Source organism: Ambystoma mexicanum, chromosome 10 (genome assembly GCF_040938575.1).
Source record: "Ambystoma mexicanum isolate Mex_15411 chromosome 10, UKY_AmexF1_1, whole genome shotgun sequence".
NCBI classification, from domain to species: Eukaryota; Metazoa; Chordata; class Amphibia; order Caudata; family Ambystomatidae; genus Ambystoma; species Ambystoma mexicanum.
In genome coordinates this window covers 268,495,791-268,518,379 of record NC_090932.1, presented here as the reverse complement: position 1 = coordinate 268,518,379, position 22,589 = coordinate 268,495,791, and the positions used below count along the sequence as shown (strand labels likewise).

Below are 22,589 nucleotides of genomic sequence, written 5' to 3'. Positions count from 1 at the left end.
ATCTCCCCTAACTCTCCATCTGCCACTGCAACTGGGGCCTGGTCCCTTCAGAGTCATACTGGTGCCAGGCCAGCCCCTACCAGTCCCACCAGCATCCCTTCTCAGCACTTGCTTTCGGGCCTCCTTTCCCGGACTAGCCAAACAGGTCCTCCTCGTCCACTGCACTCTTCCTCCCCATCCCCCCTATCACCCTGGCACTTGCCTCCTTGGACCGCCAAGCATTTGCCTGGCACCCCACCCTTGGGGGCATCCCACTCCTGCACTTCTCCCTCACTCCATCCCCTTAGCACTTACCACCTTTTCATGCACTTGCACGGTAGGATTGTCACAAGGCCAATATAACCGCTTTTGTTGTTTTAATTTTTGATTCCCATGCCCCCCCTCTGTGTTATGCATCTGTAGTGTTGTATACCTCTGTAAAGTGTTCTGTTATGCATCTGTATTGTTGTATACCTCTGCAAAACTCTCTGTTGCATCTCGAAGCTAGGTCCGCGCTCAATAAATGCCATATTAATAATATAGTGCCAGTAAATTGGTTGTATTAGTATTATTTTACTTAGCACTTTTAATAAAAGTGATTAAGATAATGTAGTAGGTAAAGCTTCAAAAGTAGATGAAGGCTGAGATAAGTTTTCTGGTCTACAGCATTTTCCCCCACAGAGGAAACAAAGGCAGAAGAAGATTACACGATTTTTAACCACCCAGTTAAACCAGAGGGGTTTAACTGGGTGGTTAAATAAGTCCCTATATTCAAGCATATATAATGTTATAACATCAAGGTGTATCATAGGTGAATGTTTGGGTCGACTCTTACAATCCAAAAAGGCATTCACACAATATGGCGTAAAGCTATCAGAGATATGTTTTAAACATATAGATGGAAATGAGGCAAGCAAAACCTTTGACAAAGTTATGTCTTTTATTCGACCATGCTCATGATGTCAGATTAAATGCATCCAGGAAAAATAAATGTACATAATGCACGCGGCTCCAAATGACTGGAAACATACTTTTTCTGGCAGCGCACACTGTCCAAAAAGTGTTTTCTTGGATTGCATTGAAATGCCTGCCATGTTTATTTACAAAGATACAGCCAAGTAGAACGGCTTATTGCCCTAATGTCTCACGGGAATGTAATGACAGGGTGTCCACTGTGTGTTGGATGTGGCTGAAAATCATTGTTATTTTTATGTAAAGGATTAATTCACCAGCCACAAATGGTTACCCAAACAGAATGAAGCAAAAGGAACTACCAGTGGCATATGTCACACAAGGGGGGCCAGTGCAGAGAACAACAATGTACCCAAAGCACCCAGTTCATAAACTGACCTTGGGCAGAAAAATGGGTGTGCCTTACCAGGATTTTTCAACATAGGCAGGGTTCTGTTATGGGTATGTTTGCCCGAGGTGCAGTCACTTCTCTCAATGCGGCATGGAGCCTGTGGATCACCGGCCCTTACTCGCTCACAATTAACCACTCAGAGCCTCATCTACTTTCGACCTATTTTAATCCTTTCTCATCAACTCTAATCCCGTTTCCCTCACGCCCCTCTTCTTCCTTCCTCTTCTCACATGTCTTAAGGACATGTCATCTCGTTATCACTTCACAACATCTCCCCCCACTTATCATGAGACGTCTTACCTCTGTTTGATTAGTCTCTGTGGCTTCTTGATGATTCTTTTGGGTCTACGTTGTTCCTCTGCTGGCTCTTCTATCACAGGACATTCTGGGGCGGGTGCTTTGCTCTCTTTTGATTTTCCCGAACTGTCTTTGGGAGGTTGCTCATCTTCTTCGACCTCTGATGTACCATGGAGTTTGCGGAAGAATGTCGCATTTCATGTAATTTCTCTTCCTTCCCCTTTTTTGTCAATGACCATGGATCCTTTCACTTCTACTATCTGAAGTCGGTGTGGGTTATATCTGATGTCGCTTTTCCTTTGCTGTCATTGTCAGACCAGGACTTCTCCTGCTGGCAGTTGTACTGCCTTTGCTGCTCTGCTGCAATCCGCCCACGGTTTTTCCTTCTTTTTTTCACATCATCTCTTCTTCTGAGCTCCTCGTCTTGTTTGCTGGTGTAGTCCTCTAGTTGGATTAAGCATGTTCTTGGCTTTTAGTGGATCATTATCTCCTTTAAGGTTTTCCCAGCGGCTTTGTTCCATGTGTTGTGATAGCTTCTCAGCTTCTTGCACAGGGCTTGTCGTAGGGGCACTTGGTCAATGATCGCTTTCTGTCTTGTTCTTTTGATAGTTTGCATGAAGCGCTCCACCATCCCATTGGCCTGTGGCCACTCTGGTATAACCTTCTGGTGCTGGAACCCAAGCTGAGCTGCAAGTTTCGTAAATTCATGACCATGGAATGGGGGTCTGTTCTCACAACATTGGGTATCACCCACTCACTGAACCGTTGGTCAAGCATTCTGACCATGCTTTGAAAAGCCTTTGATTGAACTAGTTTCACTACTGGGAATCAGGGGTATAATCTATGACCACCAGCAAATATCCACCTTTTCCCAGGGGTCCATAGATATCTAGGGCGACTAGTTGCCACCGACCCTGGGGAAGTGAACTTATTCTGAATGGACATGGTGGTTTTGCCCTCACTGCACGTTAACATGCCTGGCAGTGCATGAGTATATCTTCCACCACGGTGTCCATCTAGGGGAACCACACCTGGTTGCGCAGTATTTTTTTTGTGTTGGATATTCCTCTATGTCCTTTGTGTGCCAGGTTTGCTATTGTCTTCCTTAATGTCCTGGGTACTACCAGCCTGACGCCCCTTAGGAAGATACCCTGATTGGTGGTGGCTAGTTCGAGGTGTACCTTGGCCAGTCTGCCAATTTCCTTTGGGTCCACCTCTTGGACCAACTTTAGTTCGCACTTATGGTTCCTCCACCTGTTTCCATTCGTCAATTGTACCGCTGCCCTGTTGGTGGGGTCATCCCTGCTTTCATTGGCGAACATCGCCGGCGTGAGTGTAGGGTGAAGGGCGTTCTCTGAGATGTACCAGATGCAGTATTCATCTTCACTTCCCATTCATTTGTGCCCCGGGTGTCTTGACAGGAAATCTGCTGGATTTAGTTCCCTGCCTGGCTTGTGTACTATTTTGAAGTCAAATTCTTGTAACTTGATGCCCCATAGTTCGATTCCTGCTGGCATCCAGGTCTCTGGGTTACCAAATAGGGACAGTAGGGCTTAGTTGTCTGACACGAGGATGAATTGCTGCCCTATCGCAAAGTGGTGGAATCGCTCACAGGCCCACATGGCTGCCAGGTTCTTCTTCTCTGCTTGGGAGTACGCTGTCTTAGTGGGGAGAAAGCTCTGCTGGTGTAGGCTACAATGTGCTTTACTGGCTGTGTTTCTGAGTCACTCTGCTCCAGATGGTCCCCGGTCATATGGGGCTGTTGTCCACCATTACTTCTGTGTACCATTTGGGGTTGAAATATGCTAATTGACGTCTGGTAATGAGTTCCTCCTTGATTTATTGGAACACCTTTTTGCAATCCTTTCCCCCACAGGAATGGCGTTTCCTTCTTCAGTAGGTTCCTGATGTGGTCTGTGAGGGTGGTGTAGTTTGGGAGGTACGGTGCACAGCAGCCCACCATTCCTAGGAACGATCTGAGTTCTGTTATATTCTTCGGGGGCGCTAAATTCACTATAGCACTGATCTTGTCTGGGTCTGCTGTCATGTCTTGGTCGGAGAAGATGTGTCTGTAGAAATTTAATTGTGGTTTGTTGATGTTGCATTTTGCCCCATTGAGTGAGGCCTGCTGTCTGCAGAATTTCACACACTTCCAGTAGCGTTTTGTCATGCACTGCTTGGGACGTTCAGAATACAAGGATATTGTCTCTGTATCTGAATGCGGACGTCACCAGGGATCTGCGTCTTCTGATGGTTTCTTGAAATATCTCTGCAACCGAAGAAATACTGAAATTAAGTCTCTTATAGCAGAAAATGCCATCATGGTTGGCAAATGTTGTGATGGGTCTGGAGTCTGGGTGGAAGGCAAGCTGGTGGTAACCCTGGTTTAAATTGAGCTTGAGAACCGAACTGCCTGATTGAGCCTGATGATCATATCGTCTATGCTCGGTCCCGGGTGCCTCTCACAGTGGATTGCAGCATTTGGGTTGTGCATGCCAACACACAGTCTGAGCCATCCATTGTCTTTGGGGACCATTACCAATGGGGACACCCAGGGTGTTGGTCCACTGACACTTTATATGATATCGTTGTTTAGGAGAAACTGTAGTTCTTTGGACACTTGTGCTTGCAGGTGGAACCCCACTCTTTGTGTGTGTTGTGGCACTGGGGTGACGGCTGGGTCTATATGGAGGGTTATCACTGTGTCTTTGAGTATACCTACTCTCTTGAACAGCTCGGGGAACTTCCTTTTTATGTGCAGAATGGATAGATGGTGATCCTCTATCACAATGATGTGTCTCCAATTTACTGGGTGACCTTGCACAATCTCTGATTTGTCGTTGTGCATGTCAATGAGCTCAAAGGGCCGAGCTGTGCCGTAGCTTAGCAGACATCTCCCAGCTATGGGACTCTGGATGACATGAATCGTGGATGACACAATGCGACCCTTGTGGTACAGATTGCATGTGAATTGTCCTGTTGAGATTAGTGGTTGGTTAGCCCCCCCATTGGATTGGATTGCGTTGGATTGCGCCAGGGTGTAGTGCTCTTTTATCCATTAATAGTCATCCATGTTCATCACATTGACTGTAGCTCCCATGCCGACGATAAACTGGTGATTTAACCCCCCCCCCCTATTTGTGGTGTTAATCTTGGGGCAGTGTCGTCATCAGCTTCCGCGAGCATTAAGTGCACATATTCTCTGCTGTATCTTTCAACTGGACTGTAGTCATCTTGTTCTTGATATAGGGGTGGGTTTTCATATTGATCTTCGGGGTATTGTGGCTCATAAATGTCTCTCTGGAGTTCGTATGTGTCTCTCAGGGCATGGGGGTACTCTGTGTCCTACCGGTACTCTTATGGCATCTGTAGGCTGATGCCCCCCATCGCCCAGATTACCTTTTTTTGGGGTGTCAATGGTGTGTTGTTTCGTACTGGTTGTAGCCTTGGGTAATTGTACGTTCAGTGTTTCTGGATGTTTGCCATGATGGTGTGGGTTTGTATCCCAGGGAAAATGATGTTCTTTCTCCTCACATCGATTAGAAGTGGTTCTCCTTCCCACATCTCATACATATTTGTCCCAATGCGGGAGACAGCTCCCTATGGGGGAAGGCAAATCTGCGCCTGTAGCACTGTCTCTGTCCTTGGTTTCATGGGTAGGGGCTTCCATAGATTTGTCTTGTGGTCCACTCTGACTTTTGGCACCCGATGCGTAAGTTCCGTGCATTGCTGCTACACATTTGGCATTCCTTGGCTTTTCTATTGTGGCTCTTTGGACGTCTACTCTCTCATATACGCGGGCTAAATCTATTGTCTCTGGTAGTGTGATTGGTTTCTTCTTTAAGTGTTTTCCGAATGTCGAGGATGTACATTCATCAATAATTCTTAGCCTAATGGTTTCCTCATCTGAAAAGTCCGCAAACTCCCAGTATGTCATTTTATTTTGGAGTCGATTGTCTCTTGTGGCATCTGGACACATTGGTTGAATGAGTATCTTTCATAATCCCGGTTGGGGAGGACTATTTGCTTCTTGTTGAGCCTGCGATGGTTATTTAAAATGTCGGTTTCTCTAGTTGCGGTATAGTTTTTTCAAAACTCTTTATCTCCTTTCTTGCGAGGTTGGTGAATTGTCAATAAAGAGGTGGTGTATATGGGGTGTGCCCTTCCTCACTTCGTCTCTTGCTAGCGCAGTGGGTGGTCCTCCCCTCTGTCGTCTATTGATTTTTCTTCCAATCTTTTTTCCTGCCATGCTGTTTTGGAGTGTGGGTGTACGCTTAATGTCCTGCTCTGGATGGGTATGGCGTTCTCAGCCACAGCCTCTCTCACTGGTGCACTTTTGCAGTATCTGTACTTTCACTTCTTCTATTTATTTTTTTATTGTGCGCTCCCTTGGTGTCATAATTTTCCTCCGCAGTTCGTTCCTTCTGCAATACGTTATGTTCTGTTCTTTGGTCTGTTCATGCTTCACTTTCACTGCCTGTGCGCTCCCTAGATGTCTTAATCTTTATGTACCTTCGGTATTTTTGGTTCTTTCCCACCTTCCAGTGCCTGTCACACTCCCTTGTCGCTCTTTTTTCACTTTAGTTGTATGGGATCTTCTTCACCTGTCAGGGTCTAGTGCGCTCCTTTGTTGCCTCCATATTAATTTCTTTTTTCCTTATATTGCTTCTCTTTTCTTTTCTTCTGGGAGCGTGCGCGTGCGCAAAGTGGTCGTCCTCTCCTGTATTCTGTAGCAGGCCTGATGTGCGTGTGCGGTGTTGCGGCTCCCTCTGCAAGCCTGTTCTCAACTTCTTTTTCAGCGGCCATGCACCAGCGTGCCGCCGTGCTTGTCTTTCTTTGGGCTGTTTCTTCATACTTGCCAACTCTACTGATTTAGACAGTAGGCTGCTGCTTTTTAGGCAGTCCTACCGCCTACAGATTTGGGCGACAGATCCTACTGCCTACTGGCATGTAATTTATGTGACTTTAAGGCATTTAATCTGTCTGTGCGGTGGGCGGGTAAAGTGATACAATTGAATGATGGGCTCTGAACAATCCACTAACCTGAAAGCTACATGACTCTGCCCTGCACTCTTGCGGGGACAGACCTTAGGTGAACCACCAGTCAAGGCAAGTGGCAGAGCCTACCACCATCACACAGCATCTGCCTATCAGACTGAAGAGGGTATCAGTCTCCATGTTGTTCAATGTTCAACCTGCACTGCAGGAATAATTATGTACTGCCCAGACTGCTGCTACAGAGCAGTGGCACACGCTGCCTACCAGCTCTGTGTGATTATTTTCTGTGAAGTTAGGTAATTGAATTTGGTGTTAACTTACCATTCACAATTATACATTTTAAATATTTGAGCATCTTTCCATGTTGTGCTGTTTGATTGGTTGTGCACTTTAGAATGCTCCCCGTGGTGCCACATATGTATGTTTTGTAATATTCTGGGATGTCACTGTTATGTAAGTATTATTTTTGAAACTTAAAAAGTCCTACATCTTTTTGGTCAAAGAATGTTGGCAAGTATGTAATTCTGTGTGATTGTACGTGTGTGCAGCCGCGCCCCTTACCAGCACCGGTGGATCACTGGGTCGCTCCGCTCACATTGAGGGAGTCTTTCCGGGTCCTTTGCCGAGCCTCCACTTCACGCGGCAGTCTTCCGGCTGATGATGCTGTACTCCGGTCCTCTTCCCTCTCTACACACTCACAACGTTTATCTCCCATTACTTTTGTGGATTCCGGTATTTCGGGTACCTTGGTCACGGGCACTCCACTCATGCACACTCCTGGATGTGGATCTTTCCTTTCGTCGCCAGTTGTTATGGGTATGTTTACCCGAGGTTCAGTCACCTCTCTCAATACAGCAGGGAGACCTGTGGATCATCAGCCCTTACTCGCTCACAATTAACGACTCAGAGCCTCATGTACTTTCAACCATCTTGAATCCCTTCTCATGCACTCTAATCCCATTTACCTCTCACCCCTCCTCTCCCTCCCTCTTCTGATGTTCCCCTGTCTTCCCCTTAAAGTCGTCCTCCTCTTAAGGACGTGTCATCTCGTTAGAACTTCACAACAGGATCCACAGAAATTATTCAGGGTTTGTGCCTCCTAATTGAGTGTTTGCGGGAGCCAAACATACCCTAAATATGTTCACTGTAGACAAAGGAACACTCAACAGGGTGAACCTGGAGGTTTTCTGATTGGTGCATTTTTCATATAGCTCCTTGCTCCATTGTTTTGGCTGCAGCACTGAATCCTGTGCATGGGAAACCCATGTTACAATGAACAAAACCTCCCACCATTACCAGACCCTCTCTGGTTAAGTGTGCTGTTTTACTTCCTATTCGTTCAACAGGTTACATGTCGCGTGGAGTGCACAGCTATTGTGCAAACATCGTTCTGTTTTAATCTGTACTTGGAGTATACTGGCAGGAAACATCACGCATACATCCTCGCTCCCCCCAAATTCATTCACTCTGCATTCACCTGCATTCATTCACTCGTAAATTCACCAATGAATCACCCGCATTCATTCACTTTCACATTCACTGGGTCCAGCTCACCTGGCCCACATTCACCCTCACACTTATACATCTTGCTCTCACAAACAAATATACATTCACAAGCATACACATTCACAAAACACAGTTTCTCACATGCATGACCCCACGCATAAATACAGGCTGTTTTCTTTAAATGTTTACAATGCTTACCTGCTGGTCGGCTCAGCTCCAGACTCCTGCTTACTCCACTGGTGCTCCCGAAGTTTCGATCTGCATACCCTTCAGGCAGGAAGCACCAGGGAATGACATTCATACACCGATTCCAGATTCCTTAAGGGCGTGGCTACCCCAGCCAGGATTGCCAATGGACCATGCAAGGCTGGGGAACCAACACATCCTGGCCTTGCATGGCTCATTGGCCATCCATAGTTGTGTTACTTCACTGAAGGGGAAAACATGTTTCATCCACAACATAGCCAACTCAGGAGTGCTCCTTCAGCGAGACCCTGCAGCCTAGGGAGCACGCAGGGTTTATATAGGGTCACTTTCTTCCCAGTGCTGAAATTGGCTCATTGCTAATGGGTGGTGTGTTGGTGCACCATCATCCATTATCGTAGCTATCTTATCTTTTCATTTGTGTTCTTTTGCGTGACATACTGCTTTGAACAAAAAAAACTGTAGGCAGAGCGATCCTGTTTCCATGTGCTTTACAATCGAAGGGTAGTGGAATGCAGTTGGTTAATGTACAACATTTCCATTAATTTACCAGCAGTTCAACTATTTACACTGGTTTGGATTCATGTAAAGGTGGGATAAGCAAAGATAATCGCTTGGGGGAGGAAAATGAAGCTAATGTAGATCTTGGGAGCTCCTTTGATAGAATAGGGTAGCTTTTAGGGTGATTTTAAATGGCTGATCTCAGTGGGCATGTTTTTAGTTTCAGGGAGGCAGTGGCTACCTTAAAATCATGAAGAGCCCAAAGGTGAAGTACCCGAAGCAGGACAACAGGCCAGAGGTGGACTGGAAACTCAAGGAGAACCTGGAAATAATGTACAAAGCAGCCTCATATTACACATGTTCAGCAACCCAAGCCTTTTCCGATGAGAAAATATGGAAATAAAATAGGATACCACACAAAAGAGGCCCAGGGTGCAGAGGCCTCCCAGAAAATCTCCAGAGTTCCCAATAGGCCAGCCCACCCCTGCAACAGGCTGAATGGAGAGGTTTAGGGGTATCTTATGGGTGGGAACTGGGGTCCAACTTGGGTCCTTCCTCTCCTCTATTTCTATCTCTACCTGTGGTGTTCCATAGAGGTGTAAGCTCTCTCCCTGGCTTTTCAACCAATACCTGGCCCTTCTTGCCAACCGCATTGCCACTCTCTGCCCCAACTTTCAGTGCTATGCAGATGGCACTCAACTCATTTTCAGTCTCCCCGCGGCCACCTCTTCTCCTTCTCTCATCTCCGACTGTCTGTCTGCCATCCAGGAGTGGTGTGCGGCCAATGATCTCAGCCTTAATATCAGTAAGACCAAGATTCTCCTCATTGGCACACCTGCTCCCTCCTTTCCTGTCACTCTCTGGCCGGCCTCTCTTAGCCCTCTTCCTGCTCCCACCTGTGAGGCTAAAAACCTCAGGGTCATCTTTTACTCCACACTTTCCTTCCCCCCTCACATCTCTGTCGTCTCTGAGAAGTCACACTACCAGCTGAACCTCCTCAGAAATATTCTTCCTTTCCTCTCCTTCCCCCAGAAGCTCACTGTCTTCAGAGCCCTGGTTCTCTCTAGGCTGGATTACTGTAACAGCCTCTGTCTACATCTGCCTGCCTCCACTCTCCGCCCTTTGCAACTCATCCAGAACAGGACTGCAAGACTTGTCCTTGGTCTAAAGCCCAGGGATAGTATCTCTCCAGGACTGAAATCTCTGCACTGGCTCCCAGTGGCGGCGAGGATTAAGTTCAAAACCCATTGCATTGTCCACAAGGCCTTCTGGGGCCTGGGACCTCAATATCTTCAACTCTCTCTTCCTAAATATCTTCCTTCTCGAGCTCTTCGCTCATCCGCCTCCAACTCCCTCAGGGTCAGTCGCTTCTCCAAGCAGCGAGTTGGTGGTAGATCTCTTTCTTCTGGTGGGGCCTCCCTCTGGAACAGCCTCCCTTCCTCCCTGAAACTTGAGGAGAACCATCTCTGGTTCTGGAAGCACCTCAAGACCTTCCTCTTTGCTTCTGCTCTCTCTCCTCCTCTCCCCTGCTGATCTACTGGCTGAATCTGAAACGGCATTGGTTACCTGGCTACCCTCTGATCTCGGGCCCAGATCCCCCTCACCAGTTGCACACCTGCACTGCCCCCCTGTCAACCCTTGCACCCTGGGACTGTTTCTGCATCCCTACAGACCCTACTAGCACTTGACACCTGATGTCTGCACTTAACCTTGCACTTGCCACCAGCTGGCTGCACTTTATTTATTATTTATTGCCTTATTTATTTTATTGTTACCCTATGTACGGCACTGCCCCCTCCCCGTTCCCCCTGCACTTTTCCCCTTTCCCCCTCCCCTGCACTTGTGCGATCTCAATGTCACCTGGCCTAGTAGGATCTTTGTCTCTGTCTTCCCTCTGTTTCCCCTCCCTTGCCTCATCGCGCCTTGAAACACTTGTGTATAGGCGCGTTATAAATGCCATATCATATCATATCATATGAAGTTTTCCAGGAAGTGGGTGTCATTCTAGAAGAACAAAGAAGACCCTTAGAGAAGAATATTTGTTGCAATGGGACGCTGCCTGTTCTGAGACGATGTTCAGATGTGGGAGAAGAGTGAAAAATTCTGTAGACTGTGCAGGTGGTAGAGATGAGTACTTTACCAAGGGAGAAAGGGACTAGGAGGGTGGAGCAGCCTAATGGGGACCAGAGGGGGGATTGTTTTTTTTTGTTGGGTGAACTGTGTAGTAGGGGTAGATTTGACAGATATTTAGTAGTGTTCGAATGACCGCTGTGGCAGAAGAGGAGATAAAAACAGTTGGAGTTTAAAGTTGCAATCTAAAAGAACTGCAGGTTGTGAGCCTCGGCCAATGTGGTGAGGAGATGGAAATTAAATAGGCGAGGGCAGACAATGGGGACGTTAGGAGCCAAGAAAAAGATAACATTAGTTTTGAAAGAGTTGAGCATCACGCAGTGAAGAACCATCTGGTAATGCAGCGAAAGCAAATGGGTGGTAGGAAAAGCCAAAGAGAGAGATCAGTTGGCTGATGAAGAACATGTCAAGTGTGAAGATGAGGTTAGTAAGGAATGATCCTTAAGGGCCACCTAATGAGAGTTTGTTGCAATGACAGTGGCTGTTATCGTAAGAGATCTCAAAGGGGCATTATAAGCTAGGAGGAAATCCACACCAGAGCTGTGTCCTGGAGTGTAAGGAGCTGCTCACTAGTATTGATGGGAGGCAGAGAAGTCAAGGAAGATGAGGATGGAGCAGAGTTTGGAACCAAGATCAGTTGTGAGGTGGTTAAAAACACATGCAAACATCATTTTATTGGAGTGTAGAATCCAGATTGGAAGGGGTCGCAGAGGTTCTTATCCATTTCAATATCACATGTCCCAGAACATTTTACACTAATGTGGGAGAACAGAAACATGCTGATGTTTGGGTCGTTGAACTGAGTAGATGGTTTTATTAGGACGGGTAATATGGTATCCGCCTTGAAGCAATCTGAGACGATCCTAAAAGGCAGCAAAAGGTTAATGAGGGGTGACAAGAAAGAACATGTAACAGGTCCCAAATACCTTATTGCCTGTGTGGGAAATGAGTCAATGGGAGCACAGTTTAGGTTGCAGCTTGTAGAAGTGCTGACAGTTCTGCTAGTGTCTTTTGAGAGAAGGGGCATAGAGATGTGGGGATGGCTGTTGCAGAAGAGAAGTAGGGTGGAGGAGTGAGAGATTAGACAGCAGCAAGGGTTTACCTGATTTTGGTAGTTTTAGGAGAGAGCTAATGGGCTAAGTCATTGCTAAGTCATTGCCAGAGACCGAAAAGGAGGTAGAACGCAGTGGGGCCTGGAGACAACATGACCATCCTCTTGGGCAGTGTTAGGAAAGATTTCCATTTATGTGTAATTTTCCTTCCAGTTGTGAACCCCCCAACGTTTTGCTTTGCTTTGTTTAAACACCATAGTCTGACTTTACCAGTGGAGCCCAGTATTTTATGGGGAAACTGACATGCCCTTAAAACAGTCAGTACTGGGAGACTTTGTTTAGCTTAGTCCTTGTCCATGTTGCAACCTTTCTGCAACATGTAACAACTGTACAATGTACCTTACAGTACAGTGCACTTGGGTCTAATAGTCATTTCCAAAAGCCCTAGATACTCTTGAAGGATATTTTAGGAGAAGTGCAGATGTGCCTTGGACAGGGCTGGTGGCAGCTTATCATTTCGTATATTTTTAACCCTTTCCTGCCAGGTAAACCGCGATTACCGTGTTTGACCCGAATAGGTGGCCTGGCTCCAAATTGCCATGCCACGAGGTTCTTTGTCCTGTCCTTTGGTCATCTTGTCCCTTCACCTTCCCCAGGTCGAGCCGACCCGGGTCAGTCCTTATTTGGGCATGCATTCTCCCGTGAAACACCAAGCTTTCGCAGGCTTCTGCTTCCCTTGTGTGTGTGCCTCTAGGATATGGGCTGGAACGTCTGGTTCCAATACACATCCTGGGTGCCAGAGAGTCTGAGGTGCTGTGAATGCCTGGGACCACTGTGGTCCCTGATTGGTCCACGTATGGTATGTCTGTATGTGAGCAGATCTCCCATTGGGTCCTCTTCGTTTTGGCGCGAAGGAGATTTTCGATAAGAGAAGGCCCCAAACACCCATAGCATGTCGATCTCTGGAGTTCTCACTGAATGAAGGATAGGATGCAAGTATCCTGAAACTAAGAAGCAGAGTTGAGGAACCACTTGTGACCCACTGGACGGTTTGGCACCCTAAGCCCGCTGTCGTCCCGTGGGACCCCTCTGCATCTGGTCGTCCTAGAAGGTCTGCGAAGACACTTCGACCCATTGGAATAGTGGGACCAACTATTCCTGACACCTTCATCAAACCCTGCAAGTAAGCCTTCTCAGAAGTGTCCCTGGGCCAACCAGTGGGCTGACCAGCTTATGCAGACTCTTTGCCCTGATACCACCACCGTTTTGAGGAGGCACTTAGAATTTCGTACACTTGGCCTTCCCGGGTCTGGAGTAAAGTGAGTGTGCCTGAACCGGAGTATATGCGGTTACCGTGTTGCCCAGCCGTGGTGACGAACTTTGCAGGTGCACTGCATTTGTGCCCCTCTTGCCCCTGAAGCCTGCTGCAGTGAAACTGGCCTGATCCATCCACCAGGAGCAGAGAAATCGCCACTGTCCCATTTGGGAATCAACACTGTATCTTCGTTGCTGAAAGCCACAGAGCTGCCAAATTGCCGCACTTGAACCTGCAACCGAAGTGGACTCGACTGCGGAAGTTTGGTCGGGAGTGCGCTGGGGGGCGGTGAGTGATCGCAACCCTAACTGGTGGCCCCTCGCGCCTCCATCCATTTTTACGCACGAGTGGCCCCTTAGGGACCCTCTACTTTCCACTGCCAGTGCGAACTAGCAAACTATTCCCAACTCTTGGAATCGACGCTGCCCTCAAGTGGAGGCCCCCCTTGAATAGTGGGAACCAATTCTTCATCACCTCACTCACCTTCCTGAGCTGCTACAGACCCTTGAAGAGACCCCGTTTTGCCCATCTGCATTACCGCGTGCGCCAGCATTGCAAGTACATTTGAGCAATAGGCTCCACTCTTCTTAGGGATTGGACTGCCTCTTAGGTAGGAGTGTTTTGGATGCAGAAGGGACTAAAGACTATCTGCACTGTCTGTCTCCTTCCCCTTTTTATGTTGTGGACCCATTTTGCGCATTAACCCTTTAGACCCCATTGGTCTTGTATATATGTATTTATATAGGATTGTGTTGGCTTAAAAGTATTACTGTGATTTGATTTGTGTGTTGAAACTCAAAGGCCTTGAAATAAATACATTTGTATTTTTAATATATATACACATGACTGGGAGTGATTTGTAAGTGTCCTTTGCTCTGTGTGCTCATTGAGGTCTTCCAGTCACACTCACCCCCCTGAGACCTAGTCTTGATCGCCGCCAAGCTACCTTGATTGGTCTGGCTTGTCCAGAAGGTTACCCTGTTCCAAGAAACCAATAAACTATGGTGGCCTTCTTAACCTCTGCCCACCAGGTCACAGTTCAGAAATCTGTCTTAACAGGCAGGTGCCCTTGCCACTGTTCCCCTTCCCCTGCTCCGTTCCAACTCTGTAAAACTTTCCAGCCGTCCACTAAAGGCTAGGTTACACCTTTGCCTGAATGTGCACAGCTATCATATCACTCTGTTGTACAGCTCTTTCTTGCTATTTCCTGTTTGCTTTTTCCCTGTACTTTTTCTGCACTCCCTGTTTTTATTCCTTTAAGTGTGATGCCTGGCTCTATACCTGTGCATTATTCTTTCCGACCCCCAGCCTATTCCTATTCTTCTGACTATCATAATTTCTTTTACTTGCGCTATCCTTCTGTTACTCCTCACCTTCACCGCACCATCTCAATGGCCCTTCAAAATGCATGCTCCATTTTTCATAAAACAAATTCTGTTCTGTATCTATTTTATTCCGACATCAAATCCCTTTCGAGTACATTTACAATTCCTTTGTCATACTGATATCTGGCTTTCTACCTCTTATATTGCCTGTGTTGCTGCTTTGTCCACGCCTCTTACCACATCCTGTCACTTCCCTCGTCCCACTGGTCGTGATGGTGGTACTGAGATTCTTCCACACTCTTCCCGGTTACCGTCTTCTTCTGGTCGGTCTTGATTTACCATCCTTTTCTAGCTTTAAGTCCAATTTTAATTCTTTTAAGTCTCCCTTTTTTCTGAATCTACTTGTTATTTATCACACCCTCCCAGCCCCCCAGTCCTATTGCATCCTTTTTTGAAGACCTGGATGTTCCCCTTTCCCGTTTACTCCCATACCTAGCTTCCTCTTGCCACTTCTCATAATTCTTTTCCTTTTATTCCAATCATTGAATCTTACCATCTATTCCAATTGCCTACAACCCATCTCATTGATTTGATTCCTCACTGGACATCATCTTTTCTTCTATTCCCTCTCATTCCTCTATTTCTGCCATTCCCCTGCCTTGTGCAGACCATTTCCCTCCTTTCTTTGTTTGTTTCTTTCTTTCTTTTCACAAATCTGCAACTCCTTCTCCCTCCCATCTAATGTTTTCTCATCATGACCCCAGGAACTTCAATCCATCTATATTTGTTTCCTCCTTTAGTTCTGTTCTTCCTTCTCTTGCCCAGTTCTCAGCCCTTTCAACTGACAGCACGGTGGACACTCTTTCCTCTGGTCTCCAATCTACTCTAAATCTTTTTCACCCTTCTCGTTCCCTTTCCCCTTCTCGTAAGACTGCTTAACCTTAACTTACTCCCTCTCTTCGTTCTTTCAGGACACAACTTCAGCGGGTCTAATGTTGATGGAAAAAAACTCACTCCTCTTTTTATCTTGCGTCCCACTCCGATCTTCAGACTCTATATGACAATTTCCTAGTTTCCGCTAAACAACACTACTATTCTACTGTTCTTACTTATCTTTCTTCCCATACTCGTAACACTTTTTAATGAACTTAATCACCTTCTCTCTTCCCCATCTGATCCCTCCTTATCCTGTTCGCTCTCTCCTGATGATTTTGCTTCCTACTTCATAGTTAATATCCGATCATCTTGTTCGCCTGATTCTGAAACCCTATTCTGTGAAACCCTATCCTCCTCTGCCCTCTCCTCTCCTTATTCTTGTTCTCTTTTTTCTCCCCTCTCACCGATAATCATTTCTCTTTTTCTTGCCAATCCTACTGCTGCTCCTAATGACTCGTTCCCATCTTCTTTTATTCCTCCAATGTTCCCCTTCTTTTTGCTCATTTCCTCTACCCATTCTTTCTCTTGATTTGTATCCTTCCTTTCACACTCAGCTGAAATCTCTTGGGTGGGAGAAATTTAATCACAATATGGCACTGAAATCCCTCCACTTGCTTCCTTTGCTGCAAGGATCAAATTCAAGACCCTCTGCATTGTCCACAAGGCTTTCTGGGGCCTGGGACCTACTTACCTTCAACGTTGTCTTCCTAAATACTGTCCCTCCCGAGCCCTCTGCTCATCTACGTCCAACCTTCTGCGAGTGAGCATGTTCTCTAAGCAGAGATTTGGCGGGAGATATCCTTCCTCAGCAGGTGCCTCCCTCTGGAACAGCCTCCCTGCTACCCTCGTCCCGAGCCTGATATTCTTAAGTTCTGGAAACTCCTCAAGACCTTCCTCTTCTCCTCTTCCTTCTCTCTCACCCTGTTAACCTAGCTCTCTGCTCTTCCCTCTCTCCCTCCTTTCCATACAGCTCACTGACTGGGCACCTGGTGTACCGAAGAGTCTCACAGGTCCCAGGCGCCCCTGCCAGTTCTTCTGCACTTACCACAGGGCCCTGCATCCCACCCACTCCCTGAACTTGCAATAAATCCTAAGAGCTTCTCTCCCCGCACTTACCCAGTCTCTACCGATTGGGTGCACTTGGTCCCCTGCCCCTCCCTTGTCCTGTCTGCACTTGCACTACAGCTCTGCCATTGATTGTTCTGTCCTTCCTTATATGTGCACTTGAAAAAAACTGCAGAATCGCCGTCAGGCCTATTTGTTGTATTTTAAACTGGTAAATGTACCATATTCACTTAATCTGCCTGTGCAGACCGTTATCGCTTCAGAAATTCAAGGGCTCTGACCGACTGTTGTTTTTTCCCTGTGTTCCCACCCTCCTTGAGCGCTTTGAAACACTTGCCTGTGCATAGGCGGTTTATTAATAAACAATACCAATATGTTTGAAGGAGGAAGCGTGAAGGTTAGATGGGATATGGGGGATTTTATGGCAATGTACACTATTAATCTAACCTTGTATTCTTAGTCAGACAGGGAGAGTGAGTGAAGGTTGCAGATTCAGTGCGACGAGCTGCAGGAGTCACTGTATTGTGCTGGGTAATCCAGATTTCAATAATATCCTTGATGGACATGTGGAGGATGTGGGCATCAAAACTGTCAGTAAATAAGGAGGTTTTTTGTAGACTGACTGCTCATCATAGAGCCCAAAGAATAAGGTCAAGAGGAGTTGGAGCAGGGATGGGGGTGCGGGGGGTAGGGGGTTACATAAGGTTTCAGGAAGAGTGGTGTGTGGGTGTGGCCATATTACCTTTTATTGTTGAATAGATTTGATAAGGATGGGAAGAGAGAGGAGGTTTGTAGTAAACATGAAGGGGGCATCATGGACCTCCCAGATCGAAGGGCACAGAAAGAGTCTAGGAGTAGGGAGAGGACAGGTAAGAACATTGTATAGGCATGTAGGTAGGTAGGTAGGTTAAGAGTGACGTGAGGATCTGGTTGTGATCTTTTAGCCAGTACAGTGGCAATTAGGTGGGAAACAGATAGGTATGTCCCTAACAGAACAGTCAAAGGGTTGTGTCCTCTTTTTGGATATCCCTTTTCCTGGTACATTTGAACTGTTTCTCTTTTTCTTTTTTTACATGTGTATTTAGACGTGTTCTTCCCCCTTACTACTGTTCTTACCCCATTTCATACCTGGATGTTTTGTTTTTATGTCACTTTGAATTGTCCCAACTTAAAATTGGACAGAAAGAAAATTGACCAAGAACACACCACGAGATTGTTGTTTGAAAGTATTGAATTGTATAAATACATCTCCGTTAGAATATTCATATTTTATTTCAGTCTCATCTTATTTGATTCATCTTATTTGATTTATTTGATTATTTGATTTGATACGGAAGTATTATAAAAACAAAAACGAATGTGTGCATTCTGCCTATTCTTTTATGGCAAATAATAGCATTGCAATAGCATCTATTTTTATAACATTGAAGAATACAAAATACATTCGGGTAAATCGATGTTATTAAACACAATGTTCCATTAACCTATTCTAAGTTACATTACTGTTACCCCTGCCCACTGCCCTTTCTCAGCTGTAGACGTTGGCAGTCCTGAAAATTGAAAATGCTGTCACTGGCTTTTCAGGGAAGAGGATGCCACAGGCCACAGGGGATTTATACGACAGAGGCAAATGCAACGCATTGTGAGGGAGACATTTTCGCGGCCTGAAGAGGTATGCAGGAAATGTGGAGAGAGATGGGCGCACTTGGAAGATGTCTCCCAAAATAATTAAATATTGCGGCTGTCTTTCTTACGTGAACAGTAATTCACTCTCAATGTTGTTGTCATATGTCCCTTTGAAACCCGTGGTATTTCCACAAGCCATGCATAGCATATAAAGTTACTGAACTTCGAGGACTAGTGAAAAATACAAATGTCTTCTATCCTAGCTTGCACTGAACTTTCGAAAACCCTGGCAAAGTGACCTTTCCATATAAGTAAATATTGTCATCAGTTCCCATATTGAGCTGCTTTATCAAATTCTTCTCAAAGATGACAGGGTGGTAGGCTCCCCACATGCAGGCTTCGTTTTTAGGTTTCTCAAAATAATGGCAGAGGTCGGTTTTCCTTCGGGAAGGCAGGTACTCGTAAACGTCCACTTCATCACAAAGACTCATCATCAGCACAATACCTGTGAATAAACAGCAAATAGGTTATTAGAATGACCCAGTGTCCTCAGCTGGTTTGTGGTCTTGAGGGGAAGGGACTACCTGATACTCTTGCTACACCTGGGCATATCCTACAATCCACCCAGAGGTTTGCAGAGGGAACACAAGTGCAATCACACATAGGCTTTAATGCCTTGTAGCCGACATGTGCCCTGTTCATGTGAATTTGACAGTAGGAAATGTTTTGGTTTCAACCATAGTGATCGATCCTGTGTGCAAAGGTGTTAAATTACTATTATGTCTCTGATTCTGTTTACACCCATACATAAGGCATAGAAGCATGTAGTGTTGCAGATGTCCAATTAGTTCCGTTCATGTAAAAAAGAGAAGAACACATTACTTACCTCTTGGTAATGTTCTTTCTGATGGATGTTCTGCCAATGTATTCCTCATTGGATTCCTCATCTTTGATATCTATCTCCCAGCACAGCTACTTTTCGGATGATGCTCTGTCCAATGCCTCTACGCTCCCTGCATGGATATGAAGTCGGAACCAGTATATTTTGAGGTGATGCACCCAGTAACCTCAGTCCCACCCTTTTTCCCTAGCACTCTGACTGCAGAACCAATGTGTACCTGCTATTCGACCAATAGGAGCAGGAAGGGATGGCGATGAGCAATACGTAGGAGGAGCGTCCATCAGAAATAACATTACAGAGTTCTTCCAATGGACTCCTTCCTGCAAGAGATTCCATACCTTTGATGGACTCCCACAGCAGTATGTAGATCTGGAGGAGGGAGGATAGCGAGGACACCACCTAGATTGGAGAACTCTGAAGGACAGCTCTGGCAAAAGGAGCGCCCTGTCCAGACTGAGAATCCAAGCAGTAATATTTGGCAAACACGTGCAACGAAGCCCACGTAGCTTGCCTGGCAAATGTCCAGAACAGGGACTCCTCGTTGCAGAGCCAAGGTCACAGCCATGCCTCTTGTGGAAGATGCCCTGATTGTGCCACAGGCATGTCCCTACCAGTCAGATCATAGATTTTTGAGATATAGGGGATGATCCACCTTGACAGGATCTGGTACGTCACAGCCCTTCCAGCATGGGCACCAGCATAACCAATGAAAAGCTCGTCATCTTTACTGGTCTCTCTCCTCTGAGAGATTTAGTAGTTGTGGTCCCCTACCAGGTCCAGCTGAAGGAACTGTTGCTCTGCTTGGGAAGGGTGTGGCGGAGGAAAGAAGACAGGAAGAAGAGATCTGGTCAGAGAGATAAAAATAAGAGACTATCCTCTGGAGGAAGGATGGTCTCAGTCTCAACATCACCTTCTCTTTGGAGACAACTGAATAGGAAGGATTAACTAACAACACCTGGAGCTCACTCTAGCGGAAGAAGATGGCATCCAGGAAAATCACCTTACGGGTGAGAAATATTAACAAACAAGATTAAAGTCCCATGCCAGAACAACAAACTTGCACAGGGGAAACTCATTACATAGTCCCCGCAGGAATAGTATGACCATGCAGACTGTGATAAAGAGTCCCAATCTGAGGTCCTCTTGAAAACTGAAATGGTTGCAAGATAACCGTTCACAGTGCCAATCTGCAGGACCGTCCGAGCCAAAGAAAGCAGAATATCCAGTACAGATGATGTGCAACAGGTAAAATGATCCAGATCCCTCTCCTGGAATCAAGTCAAACAAATATGCCACCTACATGCATAAATGGATTTGGGGGCATGTCTTCTAGCAGAGAGGAGCTTGTCCAAGATGTCCTATGACAACTCCCACTCCTTATGCCTCAACCTTTGAACAACCAATAATGAAGGTTTAGGCTGTTGAGGTTCTGATGCAGGATAACTTGCTGTGATTGGGAGTGGTGGTCCACTCTCAGCGGAAAGGTATTAGGGAGGACAGATGGGCATGTTGCACATGGACATGTTGTACAGCAACTCCAGGTACCACATTCTCCTGGCCCAGTTTGGAGGGATCAAAATCATTGTGGACCCAAAAAGGCATAGTCTCCTGAGAACAGCAGTATGACAGGGGTTGGCGGGAACGCATAGATCAGGTAAATCCAACTCGACCATCAAAGCATCCCCAGTCATGGAAATTCCCTGGAGAAGAACCACCTGCACTTCCTGTTCACACTGGCAGGGAAGAGGTACATCTGTGAAGTCCGCCAATTGGGGGAATTCCTCCTCCAGAACTTCCTGACAGGGCGCCCACTCGTGGGAGGCCGAAGTCCCGCTGCTCCAGGAATGCTCAATAACGTTCTCTCTGCCAGCTAGATGAGCTGCCATCAGAGACATGCTGTTCTCCAGAGCCCAGAACCACCATCGCATTGCTTCTCTGCAGAGAGGCAAGAAGCTCACACCACCACGTTTGGTGAGGAAGAGCTTGGCCACTGTGTTGTCCGTCAGGACTAGAACAGTCTTGCCCCATACCGAAATAAGAAAAGTGACCAGGGCCAGCCTGATCCCTCTTAACTCAAGCGCACTGATGTGCCCTCAGGATTCTGAAGGTGACCAGAGGTCGCTCACCTTTAGGTCTTGTAGGTGAGTGCGCCAGTCTTTCTGGGACATGTCCCTGTCTAGGCTCAGTTGGGGCCCGGGTTGCCAAAACAACTCCATATTCAGTAGGTTGTTTCTCTGGGACCACTATTACAGCTCTCTGGACTCTTTCGCTGAGGCCTGAAGAAGATCTGATGTGTGATCCTGAAACTGAGACTACTGACAACTAAGAAGCTACTGCTGTCGACCTCATAAGTAGCAGGGCCTCTGGCACTAAAAGAATGCAGGAGGTCATAAAGCACAGCCAGTGCATAAAGGTAAGGCAGGAACACTTTACTGCGATTGGAAGACACGTACCATCTTGGCGATGTTCGCTACTCGATCCTTGGGTGGGAAGGCCCTGCTCAGGCGACTGTCCATCACTGTCCCAAAGAACCAGAGGGACTGGGATGGCAAAACGTGAGACTTTCTGAAGTTCAGGGAAAAGCACAAGCAACGGGCTGCACATCCGGTACAAATGTGCTGAAGAGCAAGCTCAGACCAGATACCTAAAGGCATGGATGCCTTCCCTTCTGTGGCGGACCACTTTACCTGCCAGCAGCTAGTGAAGAGCCTGGATGGTAAAGAAAGTCTGAACAGCAGGACCTTCAATTGCTAGTGGCAGTGCCCCACTGTAAATCTCTGTTACCTCCAGTGCTTCTTGTGGATAGGCACATGGAAGCATGCATCCTGGAGATCCAGGAAGCCCAGCAAATCCTGCAGGTTGAGGTCTTAAAGGATTTGGGCTACAGTGACCATCCTGAACTTATGTTTGCTTACGCGCATGTTCAAGAGCCACAAATCTATTATCAGACTTAAGCCTCCGTCCTACTTTGCCACCAGAAAATAAGTTGAGTAACAGCCTTTGCCTCATTCTGAGCTGGGAACAAACTCTATGGCCCCTTTCACCAGAAGCTGACAAACCACATACAGTAGGAGGTGGTTTGAAGGGAAGTAATACCTGGCCAGTGGGTAGTCTAGAGGTTGCTCAGCAAAAGGGAGACAGTATCCCTGGTGGACAACCTGTAAGGCCCAGGTTTCGAATGCGGTAAGAATCCATTCCTTGCCGAACCCAAGAGATTTTAATTCCCCGGGGGAAAGGTGGTGGATGTCCGATTCGCAGGGGGTTTGCACCAGGAGCTGCAGAAGGCACGACGGAGGCTGATTACTCTCCCCATGGAGCACCTGTGCCACAATCCCTTTGGGGTTGGCGCTGCCCCTTCTTGCCAGAGGCAGCTTGACCTCGGCCCCTATGG

At 46.7% G+C, this 22,589-nt stretch overlaps 1 protein-coding gene across 2 annotated transcripts in view; it reads right to left on the bottom strand.

Annotated features, from left to right (window-relative positions):
- Window positions 1–17,920: 17,920 nt before the first annotated feature.
- Window positions 17,921–22,589, bottom strand: part of LOC138491341 (beta-galactoside alpha-2,6-sialyltransferase 1-like) — a 566,357-nt gene continuing 561,688 nt past the window's right edge. For both annotated transcript variants that reach the window (XM_069617822.1, XM_069617823.1), the window contains one exon: window positions 17,921–18,802. In XM_069617822.1, coding sequence (XP_069473923.1) covers window positions 18,552–18,802 — 251 coding nt within the window. In that variant the 3' untranslated portion in view covers window positions 17,921–18,551. The remainder of the gene's footprint in view (window positions 18,803–22,589) is intronic.